Source organism: Lipophrys pholis (assembly GCF_963383615.2).
Source record: "Lipophrys pholis genome assembly, chromosome: 14".
NCBI lineage: Eukaryota > Metazoa > Chordata > Actinopteri > Blenniiformes > Blenniidae > Lipophrys > Lipophrys pholis.
The window spans coordinates 13,812,822-13,829,009 of NC_137633.1; the positions used below are offsets into that span (position 1 = coordinate 13,812,822).

The 16,188-nt window shown below is 40.4% G+C and overlaps 1 protein-coding gene across 1 annotated transcript in view; it reads left to right on the forward strand.

Annotated features, from left to right (window-relative positions):
• The window catches only part of slc25a21 (solute carrier family 25 member 21), a 95,307-nt gene extending 79,626 nt beyond the window's left edge, over positions 1-15,681 (forward strand). Inside the window, exons 5-11 of the mRNA XM_080480502.1 lie at positions 4,453-4,519; positions 5,315-5,374; positions 10,227-10,334; positions 10,437-10,601; positions 12,228-12,409; positions 13,739-13,791; positions 14,558-15,681. Coding sequence (XP_080336628.1) covers positions 4,453-4,519; positions 5,315-5,374; positions 10,227-10,334; positions 10,437-10,601; positions 12,228-12,409; positions 13,739-13,791; positions 14,558-14,619 — 697 coding nt within the window. The 3' untranslated portion in view covers positions 14,620-15,681. The remainder of the gene's footprint in view (positions 1-4,452; positions 4,520-5,314; positions 5,375-10,226; positions 10,335-10,436; positions 10,602-12,227; positions 12,410-13,738; positions 13,792-14,557) is intronic.
• The last annotated feature ends 507 nt before the right edge of the window (positions 15,682-16,188 follow it).

Below are 16,188 nucleotides of genomic sequence, written 5' to 3' on the forward strand. Positions count from 1 at the left end.
AGAAACATGCACTATTTACATATCTCAAAAGATTGAAGTTTGAATGTTATTTTTTTTCTTGCATTGTGCATTTCTGCTCTGCATATCAACACAAGAGAAAGAACACTGTAATTTTAAGGGCTGCAGCAGGCAATAATAATTTGCTGATAATGTAATGAAATAGTCGAGGATTTCTTCGATCATATATGAGATTATTGACAAAATGTTACCATGATAATTGATCAAATAGATTATTACATTATGAGCTTTATTACATTGCAACAGGCCAAAACTATGACATTATTGGCAGGTATTATTTTATTGGCCGTTATTGCATTATTAGTTTGTTACAAGGATGAATTCTCGAGGCACAGACTTTACCACCGTATACTTCAGTGTTTGTATTGATCACATATTTGTCTGATATGTGATGACGATCTACAGCTTCAAAAAATGATAGAAATGCAGCAGAAACCAAAACAATAGACTCTCAAGGAGGTAAAATGCTGGACCACATCCATATAGTCCATCTACATCGAGCGTATTCGCTTCACATCAGCGCCCCTAAAGCGATCGTTAAATTCTTGATTTGTGTATTTTACGTATTTCCTAAAGGCAGCTGCATACAGAGATGGCGCATATGATGTTGTTATTCTTGCATACTGACTTGCGTCATAGCTGTTGTCACCTCCGTTTCACCAGAGTTTATGTAATCCACATCACACAGTGTAGCAGCTAATGAACAAAAAAAAAAAGACAGATAAAACTCTTTCCGTAGGCGTTTTTAATTCAGATTCACTGTGATATTGTCTCCTAAAGAATGGTTTGCAGCCATAAAGTGCCCTGATCCAGACTCGATGCTATAAAACTACTAACATAAAACGCCAATGAAAATCGGCCAAATGAACCACTTCTCTGTATTCACACATATTTGGTGTTTATCGTAGTGAGCCACGGTGTTGCACATGATGACATGTTACTTCATTAAAATAAACTGACGCGTGGAGGTCTATGGCACAGACCGAAATCTGGCTACACAGTCTAATCATTGTTGTTTTATTTTGTAAGAGTCTCGCTTGTTGACCAAATATACAAACAAGAGGGAAAAAATATATAAATATATTTTGGATTTTGTCCTTACATTGGGACTAGGGAGAGAATCTTTTCCACACCAGATTAAGTCAAAAGATTTTAGCATTATGCATTTAAATGCAGCAGCCGAGTAAATTCTAATAAATTATATGGTTAGATGGTTGAAGGAAATCACTATTTTATGGAGTTAGAAAGAAGTTGGATTATCAGACTTTTAAAGCTCGTAGCAATTGACCGTATTTGCTCTTCCTGGGAAAAAAAAATAAAGGAATAATTCCAAACTAGCAGTCCATAGTTCATTTGCATTGTGGGTGATTTCTCCACAATAAAAAGAAAAAAGTAATCAGATCTGTTGATTCACTTTGATGTATTATTTACGTAAACTTTTCTGCTGGGATACCACAAGTGTAATAAGACTACAAGGCTAAATTGGTGTGTCTTCTGTTTATTGTTGCCTGGAATTAATTTGGAACAAAATTGTTTGGCTTTGAAGCTTTTTCATCAAGTTCATTGTGGAGCTTTATTTTTCGCCACGTTGTCAGGTCAGACTAAGAAAAAAAAGAAAAAGGTTATAAATACCGATGTAGCATGCTTCAAATTCTTCAAGTATTGTTTATCTTCTTAGGTTTGGCAGCTGGGACATAGTGAAGAGCGATGCACTTTTACGAACGCACACCTAGAAGAGATTTATAGTCACTAATTAATCTTTTTTTTTTTTTAAAAAAACATTTATCTCCACGTACAAAAGACTCCAAGCAGAGGTTTCCTCAGAATGAATGAATACACCCTGGATATTTCGTTTATTATCATCATCATTGATCTATAAATCCAACTTGTAGACGTATGCAATATTGTTTCTTTCTCTGGTGTATTAGATGTAATAAACACTCATGCACCTTTTTGTTGTGTTTGAATGGGGAAAAGAGAGGTGGAGGGTGGAGTCTGATATTACAAGAATCCACTCAGTGAAACAGGTAAAACAGGTCTTTTTCGGACTTTCTGTGGCGAGCCCCTTAAAACAACATGAATGACAGAAAATAATAAGCCTGTTATCAACACAGTGATTTAAGATTCACTCGTATTTGTTTCATCAACTTTGATGCTTTACATGGGGGCTTGAACAGATGCACCATAGTGGCATGAGGAAAATGAAGCTACTGAGTTTATACAAAAAAAAACTTAAAACCTGCATAATTTTCTTTGATTGACAAGTTATCTGACATCAGCTTAGCAGCGTTAGTGTTGCAAACACAAGTTCAAAGAAATGGACTATTCAGCCATTGTCTTCACTAAATTCTAGAGGCTTTGAGCACGTTTTTCTAAATGTATATGAAATAGTGAGAAACTTTATGTTTGGTGGATTATTTGTTGGTTACAATGATTATTTTTTTTGTAAATTGTCCCACATTTACATGAAAAATTTGCCAAATCTCGTCTGCAAATGCCAAATAGCTTTATTTTCTTAGTTACAGCTTTGTGGTAGTAAAGAAAAGCTTTTTTTTTTAATAAGAAAAGCTTTTTTTTTTAATAAAAAAAGTACATTTTAAGATAAAGTACATAGTTTAACATTTTTTTGAGCACTTCAGAAGGTAGACTATTAACTACTTAGAGAGGTTCAATGTGTGTAAATAAGTCAAAGCCACAGTCCAACAAGGCCGTCCTTGTACTCTCCCAGTACATTTTGAGGGATAGACTCCTCACAAAGTATATTCTGTGTTATTTGTAGGCATACATTGCATTACTTCTAACTCACTGTATCATTTTATTATTTTTTCTGGCTCCGGGTGCACTTTAAATCACGGCTGGACGTATGAGTGAGTGAAAGGCAAACTAGCACATTGACTGAAATTATGCGTGTGCTGTCTGTTGGAATATCCTGTATATCAAAGGCCGAAAAACACTCCTAAATCTTTTCCTCATCATGTCCGGAGAGAGCATGTTTACCAGGGTTTGTGGTTTGAAAATATATCTTTGTGGTAATGTTGTCAAACAGCAGCTACATAACTTGTTTCCATTCTGTGACTGGAGCTTTGCTTGTGTAGTTTATGCCGTATATTGTTAGAAATGTCATGACTGCAGTAAAAAAAAAAAAAAAAAACATACCCTACAAAAGTTTTTTGCATAAAAACTTTCAGTAAATAATCCTTACTTGAGTAAATTTGATGTCGTCTGTCACTTAAACTTTGAATTTGTCAAGTCTGAGCAACTACTTTTTGGTTTTATGGTCTGTGAATAGCTCCAATTTATTCCCCCCAAAGCTTAAATTGCTACTTTATTCAGTATCCTAATAACACTGAAAAATCCATCCATCTATCTACTACATGCCAGCCTATTCTTTGGATCCGAGGGGTTGGATCCTGGTCCTGGAAGGGAAATATACGTTTAGTTTATGATTGTTATGTTGCGCACAATAAAGAAATGATCCCCACTTTGACCCTACCCTTTCAGTGTCATAGGCAGAATGTGAACAAGATTTGATAGTGGCGGCAAAAAAAAAAAAAAGATTTGTAAGCTTTCCGATTTTCTCAACTGTGCTGCTCATTCACAAATTCATCTGAATTTCAAATGTGGTGACATTTAAAAGAGAATTAGTCAGGATTTCCAACAGCATGGAATGTATTGCAGAGAAGTATTGTCACAACAGAGAAATGATCTGTCATCTTCCTCACCTGTGTACATAGTTTATGTGACAGGTGTGAAATACTGCAAACTTTCCAAAACTGTAGAGCGAGCAGGAGAACGGACTAAAAATGTTTAAATATTCATTAATAAATACGATTAAAGTGATGGACTATAAACAGGACTGGCACAACCACGATATAAGATAGCATCTCAGAATTTCAAAACAAGTATTATTACAAATGTTATTATTGTTTACTATTAAAAGTAGTAGTATAGGTATCATAGTGTCAGATACCTTGAAATTTGCTTCTATTTAGGTCCAGCCTCTTAACACATTAAGCATTTGTGCAAGATATCAGTAATGCAATGATCAGTACACCCGATTGATGTTCTTTTTACTTAAAAAAAGAACAAAAGAACAAATGGCACGATACTTGATTATCTTTACAGGGCACATCAACTTCATCAGAAACGATCTGTTCAGTTTTAACTACATGCTCCGTGTATATTTATATTTACAGTTCTTTTCAGGAAATAATACATTGTTTCGTCAGACGATGAGACTCAATGGTTTTTAGGATGTGCAGCTGAATTGTCTTTCAGTGAGAATGTCATCGCGCATTGGAAAAAAAATGAGCCATAAATGTTCAAATATGTCTGATTTTTAAAGCGTTTTAACACTTTCAAGGATTCTCTTGGCTATGGTTGACTATAAAATGAATAATACTGTGAGTAACACTTCTTTTCCTTTCAATGCAGAATCTTTGGCTTCTACAAGGGGATCCTGCCGCCGATCCTGGCCGAGACGCCGAAGAGAGCAGTCAAGGTGAGATGAGGGGAATAAAAGATGTGCATGTTTTCTCCTCTGGGGCTTTAAAGCTTGCGGAGTCGTGGCGCTGCAGCTCCGGAGCTGGTTTCACCGTGAACTGCCATATGAAAACACTCAAACCGCAGTTGCTCTAACATGGCGCACACGTGTTGATTAAACCCATGACGCCCTCTGCCATGTCTGCCTCCTCAGCCACCCCTCGTTTGTTCTGTCGGCCCACCAAACATCGACTTACACCAGTGTACGGCAAACCATCCCCCCCCCCCCCCCCGAGCGCCATCTTTTGATATCTTTAGGGAGGCTTTACGTCCCCGGCTTCGCTCTCAGCGTCTGGGCTCGGGGTTTGTAGGCGGGGGCTCGGCGGGGGCGTGACGTTTGGCGTGGAGCTCCTCTGTAATGAGATGCTGGAGACAACTATGTGTGAACTTTGAAAACGAGCGCTCACACTGAGAAGATGGGGTAATCGCTCACACGGCTAACAAAGCTAGCTGACGGTGAGAAACGTCTGAAGCGAAGACGTAAGGCGAATTAAACCGACTCTGCTGGCACTCTTCTCTTTCCACATAGATTGGGGTCTAAAATATAAAGTACGCCGTAATTTTTATGTGGTAGTTGAGTACATATGGCCTTCGTGTGATTTTCCCTTTCCACTTGAGTGCTTTTAAGGTGGCTGTATTTAATAATGTGTGTGTTTTATGGTGAGGTGGGTGTGAGTGTGTGTGTGCGCGGTAAAGATGTCAGTTTATGAAGGCGACTCCTGACAGCTCATTCATCCTGATCTCACCTCTGCAGTTTTTCACCTTTGAGCAATACAAGAAGTTGCTGAGTTTCACCCCTTTGTCTCCTGGAGTGGTGAGTCTGACACACACACACACACACACACACACACACACACACACACACACACACACACACACACACACACACTAAATATCACATCAAGTGGAAAAGCTGTTTTCAGGACATCTAAAAAAATATATATATTATTTTAGAGATCTAATTAAAAACTACATTCAAGTTTTAAATGAGTGTGTTTTACATTGAATATACATGATACATACATACATACATACCTTTTTTTTTGTTTTGTTTTGTTTTGATGAATGTAATAAAACAATCTCATGTGAGACATCATAAAAAAGAAATTATTTCATATGTAACAAAATAACTGAATTATTACCTTTATTAAATGTTGGGCTTATTTTAAAAAAAAACATTCTTTGTGGTTTTAAAACGTCTCATTCTGAACCAAAAAAAAGTTTTTGCTTTAAAGTTTGTTAATATTGAAATGGCCTCTTTTGTTTAGGTTTTTTCTGTGTGCTGAGACATCAGAACGTGGCATTAAAGTCGTTGCTGAACTTTTGCTCTCTGAACTTCAATTCAACTAATGTTGCAGCCATTAAAAAAGGTTACATACAGGTTAGTTGGTGGAGCTTGGCGTTTGTGTGATTGGCAGCCTGTCAGGTGCCGTTTTTATTACAAAATCATTATTTTCATTATTTTATTGACTCGCTGCGGATGAGAATGTATGAAAAGCGCAATTTTGATTTGAAAGTAGTTGGCAACACGGTACAATAAATATATGGAAATAGATCAAATATTTATGTTTAATATTATTAAAATCGGTGAATATGATATAAGTAGTTAGTAGGTAGTGGTTAACTCCGACACAAACAAGTTCTAACCTGTGGAGTTTGCATGTTCTTACTGTCCTGTGTGGGTTAAAGTACTTAGGCAATCAACAGCAGAAAGAATATCGAGGTCATGGGGATGCCTTTTCCAAAGATTGTTTTGGGCAGGCAGGTATATTTCCAGCTCATCTTCCCACACTTCAAACACTTCTGGAGGTTGAACCCTGCCTTTCGCCCTGTGTGGGCTCAGATTGGCTCCAGCTCCACTCTGGATAAGGCAGATGAATGGATTATTAAGGTGGAGTGGAGTCGAAACTGTAATTACCGAGATTCAGATGCTTACTGCAGCACATCGACGTTGGGCAAACGATGCTTTTTATGCAGCTTTGATGTTATGTTGGTACACAGGATGGCTGTCGCAGCTTTTTTAACCTTTACGCTCATGACAACAGTAACAAAGTGGTAATTACATTGAACGTAAAACCCGGATCGAGTTCATCCACTGGTAATTTGAATAAAGCTTATTCAAATGTGATGACTGTGTCCTCATCGCTGCTGGCTACAAGTTCGCACGACTTCCTCCAAACGTACTTTATATGGAAAGTTAGAACATTTTCAAATAAAGTACAAGAATAAACAAAATTTAAATATTTCCAATCAATTGGTAATAATGAAGCTTTGTGAAATCAGACAGTGGAAACCCTCACTGCAGGTGGTTGCTCAGACATCATTGTAAATTATTTCTTGTTTTCAATTATTGACAAAACATTAAATCTCAGCCACTGAAGCCTGAAGTGCTGGTTTGTAAGATTTAAATTTGCATATATGCATTATTTTGCCAAAAGTATTTGCTCAGTTCTCCAAATCTCACAATTTCAGGTGTTCCAATCGCTTCCAAGGCCACAGGTGTATAAAATCAAGCACCAAGGGCTGCAGCCTACTTCTGCAAACATTTTGTGAAAAAACAACTCACTCTCAGAAGCGGAGTGAATTCCAGCATGATGCAGTGATTGCCTGGAAATTTCCTCACGATTAGATATTGTACCAACAACTGTCAGTAGTACGACAACAAAGTGGAAACGATTGGGCACAAACGAAACAAAGTGGTAGGACATGAGAATCACAGAACCTGGTCAGGGCGCTCTACGGACAATGCTGAGGCACGTAATGGTCAACCTTCTTCAGAGTCAACACCTAGAGACCTTCAAACTCCATGGGATCTTCAGATTAGCTCCAGAACAGTGCATCGAGGGCATCATCGAGGATTTCCATGGCCGAGCAGCTGCATCTAAACCTTACGTTACAAAGCGCAATGCCAAGCATCGGATGCAGTGGTGTAAGGCAGGCTGCCGCTAGACTCTTCGAGTGCAAGTTTGACCTCACAAATGCCCTTCTGGAAGAATAGTATTAAAAAAAATCCCATAAATACTCCTAAACCTTGTGGAAAGCCTTCCTAGAAGAGTTGAAGCTGCTATAGTTGCAAAGTGTGGACAGACGTCATAGTAAATCCTACGGTTTAAGAATGGGATTCACTCAAGTTCGCATGCATGTGAAGGAAGGTGAGCGAATCCTTTTGGCAATATAGTGTGAATGAAGACAGAAGAAGTAGTTAGAATCTTCTTTGTAAGTTTCACATTGTACCAAGGGGCCAGATTATTGCACGTCTATCACAGCATCAGAGTTATGAATACTCATTATTTAGAATGGATGCCTGTCAATAAAGTTTATTTTTTAAGAAGCAGAAATACATTACATGCATCTTGTTTGTGGTCATTAGAATAACAAAAATTACTGATAGTGCATATTTAGATGTATGCCCATACAAATGTATATGTGCATATCAAAATGTGTCAGTTATTTAATAATTAGTAATTATTATTTTTTTAATTATTTTCCTATAATTTGAGAGCGATTAACTGTGGGTTTCCTTTGCTCTCAGTCTAGACTCATAGGCAAACCTTTGTCAAACTGAATTCTTTCCAGCTCTTAAAATGTTCCATGTGAAATTAGTGAGCACAGCTTTACTGCTGCTTATTGTTCTGAAAATTAGAGCTGAAGAGATGCAGTACAGACCAAAATACTTTACGGACAAATATTTGCCATAACAGGAGAAGAGCAAAATGTACTTCAAAATCAAACTGAAAACATGTTTGCAATGCAAAAAAAAATTTGCATTTAAATTACTCAAAATTTAAATTTTGCCGCAAATATTTTTGCATTTCGGAATAAAGTAATTTAAAATAAAATCTGATTTGAATGTAGTAATAAAGACACTCCTTTTTCTATCATCTGTGAAATGTATAAATTTTTGAAAATTGTCTTCCAGGTCACCACATGTTCCCCTTGTCTAGTTTAAAGGCCTCCACTAACACAGTGTATATTTTTTCAACAATTCATTTATCAGTGTGTAATCACGTCTTGCAGCTAATTCCTATTATTGTACTAAAACAAACTCGTCTACAAAAGTGGTGGACCCGCCCTGTTGTGCAACAGGCTTTTTTTTACAACAGCTCAAAATGGACAAAGCAAACACTGTATAGACAGCTGATGAGGGGAGAGGATGACAGGAAGGATTTTCATTCACTATTTGCAAAGTCACCACTCCATCCTATTGTTTTTATACACTTGCGTGTACAAACTTTCATGTGTCAGGTGAATATTGGGAAAACCTCTTTTCCCTCCCTTTTCTCCAGGAACAGGTGTGATTCCTTATAATAAATACTTGACCTTTGGAAAGCCAAAATGATTCACTTAAACCGCACAGTTATCGTTTCTGGTCCACTTCAGTTGGCTGGATTAGAGCCAAAATAATCTAAAACGCCATGCTGCCCTTTAAAATGACCTCTGTTCCATGTTTGCGTGACGATTAATTCTGGAGACTGGTTACACCGCACGCTATAAATATACGAACGGGTTCATCCTACTTGAGCAATCGCGTGACTTGCTGTATTGAGTCAGGATTTTGAGCGAGACAGATTCACATCGGCGGGGTGCGGTCACCGCCACACAACACCTATTCAGGTGGCAACCGCGTGTCAGCCATGATGGATGGCTTACCTGTAGCTCAGTGTCAAAGCCGCCCCGGCAACAACCAGTCTCCTCGGCTTGTTTTTACAGCCAATGTTGGAGAAATGTTTACCTGTCCTCATTTATCATGCTCCCCTTCCACCCTCCTTCCCGCTATCTTCTTCCTGCTTCCTAAAGTGCCTCCAAAACCCCATTTCCCCCCAGAGGGCCCTGCGTATCAAGTACCATAATCACATCGGTTAATTAGCGAGGGTGAATTACAGATTGGACCTGAATGCCACTCGCTCTCCTATTCAGCGGGGCACAGCTGAATGCCTTCACTCTGATTAATGAGGACACACACAGTAATAGTACAAATAAGGAATTAAAACGTGGCTGGCTGGCTGTGTAAACATCGCCAGGCATGTCTGAGAGGATGGGTCCCGGGGCTCTGACAGCAGGATAAAGAGGCAGGAAGAGTAATGAGCTATAGACACGTTCTTGACGTGTTCCCATTACGCCTGCCCCTGAACGTGTGCATGCGCGCACCCACACACACACGCACGCACGCACACATACAAACACTACTTGCAAAAATGTAAAACCCAGTCCAACTGCACTTTATGTTGCAAAATCCAGTTTGATGTGTATGTTAAGTTTATCTTTAAGTACTATAGTATCCTGCAGTGGGTGGAAAGGTTAATTAAACCGCTTTGTTGATTAGAAAATTCCTATTAAAAAGTTCTGTGACTACATGTTTGCACACGTTCCTATCACCGCCTTTACTTTCCTGTCCCTCCTATCGTTCAACATTTTGTCAAGCAGTAACAAACACAGGTGTCAAGTCTTTATCAAGTAACAACAGTGACAGCAAGAGATTCCTAGAATCTAGGAAGCAACGTTCTGAAACTGAAGCTATAAATCATCATTAGGCTCTCATAGTGCAGACATGATGGCTGTGGTCATTGTCTGCGTCAGTTTTGGTTTTTTTCTTCATCTGTGCTCTGTGCCTATCCAAATATTATCTCCACATTGTCATTCCTAACTCGTGTCCGTCTCCCCTGCAGGCTCTGTCTGTAGCCGGGCTCGGCTCAGGCTTGACTGAGGCACTCGTCGTTAATCCATTTGAAGTGGTGAAAGTCAGTCTGCAGGCCAACAGAGACTCCTTCAAAGAGGTTGACAAGATAAAATATGGTCCTAACTTATGAAGTGTTTGTAATATGCACTTTTTTTTTTTTTTTCAAATTGCCCTGCTGAATTCACTCTCTCCAACACAGCAACCCTCCGCTTTTTCCCAAGCAAGACGCATAATTAAGTCGGATGGCTTCGGACTGCGGGGCCTGAATAAAGGACTAACATCCACATTGGGACGCCATGGAGTTTTCAACATGATCTACTTTGGCTTCTACTTCAATGTGAAAGATGCTATTCCCAGCAACCCGGTAATATCCAAATCAAAATCTAAATTTACGATCACACATGACCTGCTGTGGGTTTTCTTAAGCCAGGAGACAAACACCACTTCAACTTTGCTTTGGTGTTCAAAACTCTGTGTAGATGTAGGTTTTCTTTGGGTTCTTCTTTTTTTTTCTTTTTTTTTTTTGGGCTAACCTCAGGCAATATGATATGCACGTGTCACAGCCACTTTGCCAGAGGGGAATAGCAAGTGTTTAACAGTATGATTAGTTAGCCTGACTGCCATGGCAAGGAGGGGGAAGCAAAAATCAGAGAGGAGCTTGTAAGATCAGCCCAGCTAATACCTCGTCTGTTTGCTCTTCATAACATCCTCAAAGTTTCAGATTACACATCCGGCAGGGCCTGATGGCCCAAACAAAAGTTAATTTTGTTTAATGGAAACGTTACCATACGCCGGTCCCACATGTACAAAGTGGAGCATTAGATTAACTCCAATGAACTAATTGGAAGCAGACAACAGTACTATTTTCAAGGAGAGGTTACAGTGGGAGGCCCGGCTCGGCTGTATTTTAAACATTTTTCCAGTGACGCATGATGCGCAGAGAAGCGAGTGGTCATCCTCTGTGAATGATAATTATGTGGCTGGATGACTCAAATAGCTCTCTCCTTAGATTGTGGCCGTTGCTTTTGGAAGGGATCCACTGGTATGCACACTGACGGATTGATCCGGTATGTCAGAGGCTAACGGCAGCCATTGTTAAGGCAGCAAAGCATAAATATTGTGGCTGTTGAAAACTTACAGGCCGCGCCGATGGCTGAGCTGATAGTGGCATTTCTCCACAGCCCTTTGTCAGCAACGTGAGTGATGACCTTGCAACTCAAACATGTCTGTAGTCAAATTCAGGCTGACGAGCTTGGGCTTCTCTCGTGGGGACATTTGAATAGTACAGACGCAGCAGATAGCACACCGCCATCACTCGCCAGAGAATGTGTGAGGAGATGTTTGTTCAAGGCTGTTAGGAAGTGGGTTGATGGGTGTACTTAGGCCATGGTAATGTTACCCCCTTCCCCACATCCCACTTGGAAAAAAACTGAAGGAGTAGGATTAGCTGTTGATTTACCACGGCTCTCAGGGTGTCCGGCCGCTTGAGAAAGGACTGGACCAGAGAGGCTGCTGTCATTTGTAAAAATATCTTGGCCAATTAGCTGTCAGAGCTCTCTGAGTCTGGGCTTCTTTGGTACAGTAATACCCCTGTGCCGAGTCACAGCCCAATTACCCAAATTGTCCCCATATGCCTCCCCAGTCTGCCTGCATGAACCCTGTTTATAAATCCTCCGGCTTGGCTCCCCCATAGAACATGTGCTTCTGCTCAGCCAATCAGAGCGTTGCTTCACAGTCAGGAAGCACTAATCTGCCCCCCGCTACCATAAAATGATCAGGGCTTTCATGCCAGCTTTGCAATCATATGCACAAGTCCCCTCGTGCCCTCTTTCACTTTCGCTCACATGCATATGCACATAACGTCTCACTATTGGCTTTGTCGTTCACAGTCTTTGTTTGTCAATGGTTGCGTCACCAAATGTAACACTTGAAGCAAAATATGTTTCCGGTAGATGTTCTCTCATTGAGTGTACATGACCTCTCTTTGCAGGACCCTACACTGGAGTTCCTGAGGAAGTTTATGATCGGCCTCACGTCTGGGACCATCTCCTCCTGCGTTAACATTCCCTTCGATGTAGCCAAGAGTCGCATCCAAGGCCCACAGCCTGTGCCGGGAGAGATCAAGTACCGCACCTGCTTCCAATCCATGGCGCTGGTCTACCGCGAGGAGGGGTACGAACACGAGAGGCAGCGCATGATGAGTCAGGGATCCGCAAGACACAGCTTGAAACAGCGTCACCGATGCAGTCAAGAATTAATGAGCCACTTTGTCTGTTTTGTTCGCAATTGATAGTTGGTTATCTGCCAAACAGGCTGTCAGGTAAGACATATTAACCAGCTGCAGGTTCAGGTTAGCCGGGTGTGATTGTGAGTTTCCTACACTAACAGAAGAGGAAGTAGTTTGATGCAGAGCTGTGATCCAAGAAGTCGTGTTAGATTCTGGTGCGTTTTCCCCACAGAATGTGATCACACGTTCCTGCAGTCTGTCAGTGATACTAAAAATTGGTTAACCTTATTTTCATGCCTCGGAGAGTGACAGCTCTAAATAGAAGCTTCAAGGAAAGCTGTATGTTATGTTAGCGATTGCCCCGGGCGTTCCACTTTCCCCCATGCAGCTCCACTCGACAAGGGCCAGCGAGATGTTTGTAGTTAGTGGATCTTGCTAGTTTCTTGTTGGGGGTTGCTGCCAGAATGGCACTGAAACGCTGTCGTCGCAGGGGGGCATGGAGTGTGCCCCCTCCGCCACAGCCAGTCCCTTTCTCTAACACAACACAGTCCCAGCTAATTAGTGGTCCCTATGGGAGACGTCGTTAAGCAGACCCTAACGAGCCGTGCGGCGCTCCACGGGTCAATCTAATCAGACAGAGGGCCAGGGAGGAAGTGGGTCGAGCCTTATTAACGCCATCAGTGGCGGGGGCAGGGAGCGGGACAGGGAACGCGAGGCGGAGGCAGGCAGCCACTGGTCACCTTGAATGCATTAAGTGGCAGGTACTCGGCAGCGCTGGCCGTTAGACCCCATATACCTGACAGCGTGATAGACAGACGGGCGAGCGCGCGCATCACGCATGCAAACTCCGGGCGTCGACGTGGTGGGAAAAGGACAAATTTATGTGCATTAAAAACTTCAGACGTTTGTATGAAGACTGACCCCACTGAGAGTCATGTACATCATAGGGTGGCATTAAGTAGCAATTATATACTTTAAAGTTGCAGATGTAAAGGTAATAATACTTCAGGGCAGCTTGTGCATTTTATCATATATTAATACACAACCATAAATAGCTGGACGTCTGGTCATATTTGCAATTAACAAATACAATCTGATACAGAAAAGATACTTCAAAGCGTAATACAATTTTGGGTATGTGTGCTGGAGTTGCTTAAAATTATTTAATACATGATAAATGGAACCAGAAATAATCTTAAACTCCGCCAGTTATTAATTGTGATTGTCTTTAATAGTATTTGTACACTCATATACATGTCTTGTCCTTTTGGCAGGTACTTGGCACTGTACAAAGGGTTGGTTCCCAAAATAATGAGGCTTGGACCAGGTAAGAAAAAAAAACAATAATTATACTCTCATTCTTATAATTTCAGTTTAGATTTAACTTTAAAGTAAATGTTTGATTGCTATTTGTGTTGAGGGTTTTTTAATCCCAGGATGTCACAAGTTATTAATCAGCATTTCAGCTAAGTACAGTTTTGCATGTCTTATGAATTAAAGTGTGAGTTAAGTGTGGGAGGATGACCCCCCCCACACACACACACACACACACACACACACACACACACACACACACACACACACACACACACACACACACACACACACACACACACACACACACACACACACACACACACACAAAGAGAGAGAGCTAAAACCCGAGTTCTGCCTCCCACTCCAGCCCCTTCAACTCTCATGTTTTGTCTCACGCCAAGTAGTAATTTATGGGTGATTGCCAGCTTTCCTAATCTTTTCACATTATAAGATATAATTGTGGATGGCTGTTGGGATCTATAGGCTATTAAAAGGGGAACTCTTCTCATGCTTGTTAAACGTTTTTGATTTGAAATCTTGTCCTTCTTTATACATAGTCTGCAACTGCGACACATTTTTAAAGCTCGCCCTATTTCTTTATGCAATAATCCTGTATAATACAAAGTATTTTGGATTGTGTGACACTCAAGAACGCTTTCGAATCCCTGATGATTTCAGTTTACCACCAGGCTTCATCTTTGTGTTACAGTTACCATCTGAATTGTTGTAAATAGATAAACATGGAGGATTTATGGCGCTGTTGCGTTCTGTTACAGGTGGAGCAGTGATGCTGTTGGTCTATGAGTATGTGTCTGGATGGCTTCAGAGAAACTGGTAACAAAGAAACAAACAGACATGGAAACTCAAAATGTGTGTCTTCCAAAATGCATCTCATTACTTATTAGTCTAGTATTGATGACTGCCTACAGTAGCATCAGACCAAAGATTTTTTTTTATATCTTTATTACATAAAACATTTCTAGAAATGATCAAACCAGCAATGTATTTGACACGATGAAACTTTCGAAGTGCATCTTCCTCCACGTCAGTATCTTTAAATCAGTGTTTGTACTTGGAAAAAAATCAAATAGAAGACAAAACTTGTTTAATTGTTTGAGTTCAGCTTAACCAGTTTTTTTTTTGTTTTTTTTTATCTAACAGTTTTGGTCAACTTGACAGTTTGCTCCTCTCATTGTTGTGAATAGGGAAGTTTGAGCACCACACACACGTTTTTCTGACTTTGTTGGGTGTTTTTCCAGCACTGTCTGACTTGTCTTGACACACCCTCACAGTTTTGAAGCAGCAAATTCTGTTACTCACATTTTCTTAATGATTATACACTAAATAATCACTTATTTTCTCTCTGAGATTCTTGCTAGAGTAATTAAACTGATGTCAAACTTTCATGTGAGTATGTTTTTAAGCACCAAAAATAAAAAGGGACGTATTTGTGTGATAACGTGCTGTACGTTTAGCTCTGTAACCTGAATTCTGCAGGGCAATGCATTTGACCTACATCTCCTATCTTCAAAAAAAATCCTGTTGACAAAACAACAATCGACACCACAGACATTTACTACTGCTGGGTGATGCACACATTTGTAGTTTTTCCTTATATGTTTTAGCCTACTATGAGCACAACTATAGTACTGAGCCTTGAGGAGCATCTCAAGCACATCAAACTGCAGGAATAAATAAAACACTGACATAGTGAGAACACGTTGCGGATTACTTTTAATAAATATCTTTTGCATTGCTGACATTTGATGTCCTTTGGATAAATTTGACGGGTTTTTTTTTTTAATCGTTTGAGTGTTTTCGGGCTTGTCGTCGTCGTCCCAAGTGAAAATTCAAAACATGAATGTATTGGTTAAAACCGAATAAAATCCGTTACAACTCCATATTTGTTTCTTCACTGTGTGTGTGTGTGTGTGTGTGTGTGTGTGTGTGTGTGTGTGTGTGTGTGTGTGTGTGTGTGTGTGTGTGTGTGTGTGTGTGTGTGTGTGTGTGTGTGTGTGTGTGTGTGTGTGTGTGTGTGTGTGTGTGTGTGTGACAGGAGGTTTGTGTTGCTGCATGTTTATCTTCACTGCGAGGCTTTCAGCTTGGCGTGGATATAAGGATATCACCTTCCCTCAGTTTACCATTTCATCACCCTCCTCGTTGTCATCCCACTCGTTCGGGAACTTTGTTGTTTGAGAAGCTGTCAGCTAAAGACGCTGGCTTTAGCCAAGCAAGTGTCAGTCTGTGCTCTCTCTGTGGTGAGGAGCCAGTGTCTGAGCATAACTCCAGTTCCAGCAAAAAACAACAAGCTCGAGAAATTCAAATGTGGCTGCGGGATTCGGGGGGGGGGGGTTACCACTTCAGGCTTTCTCCTTCTGCCAATCCACCTCTTATCCAAATGTGCAAA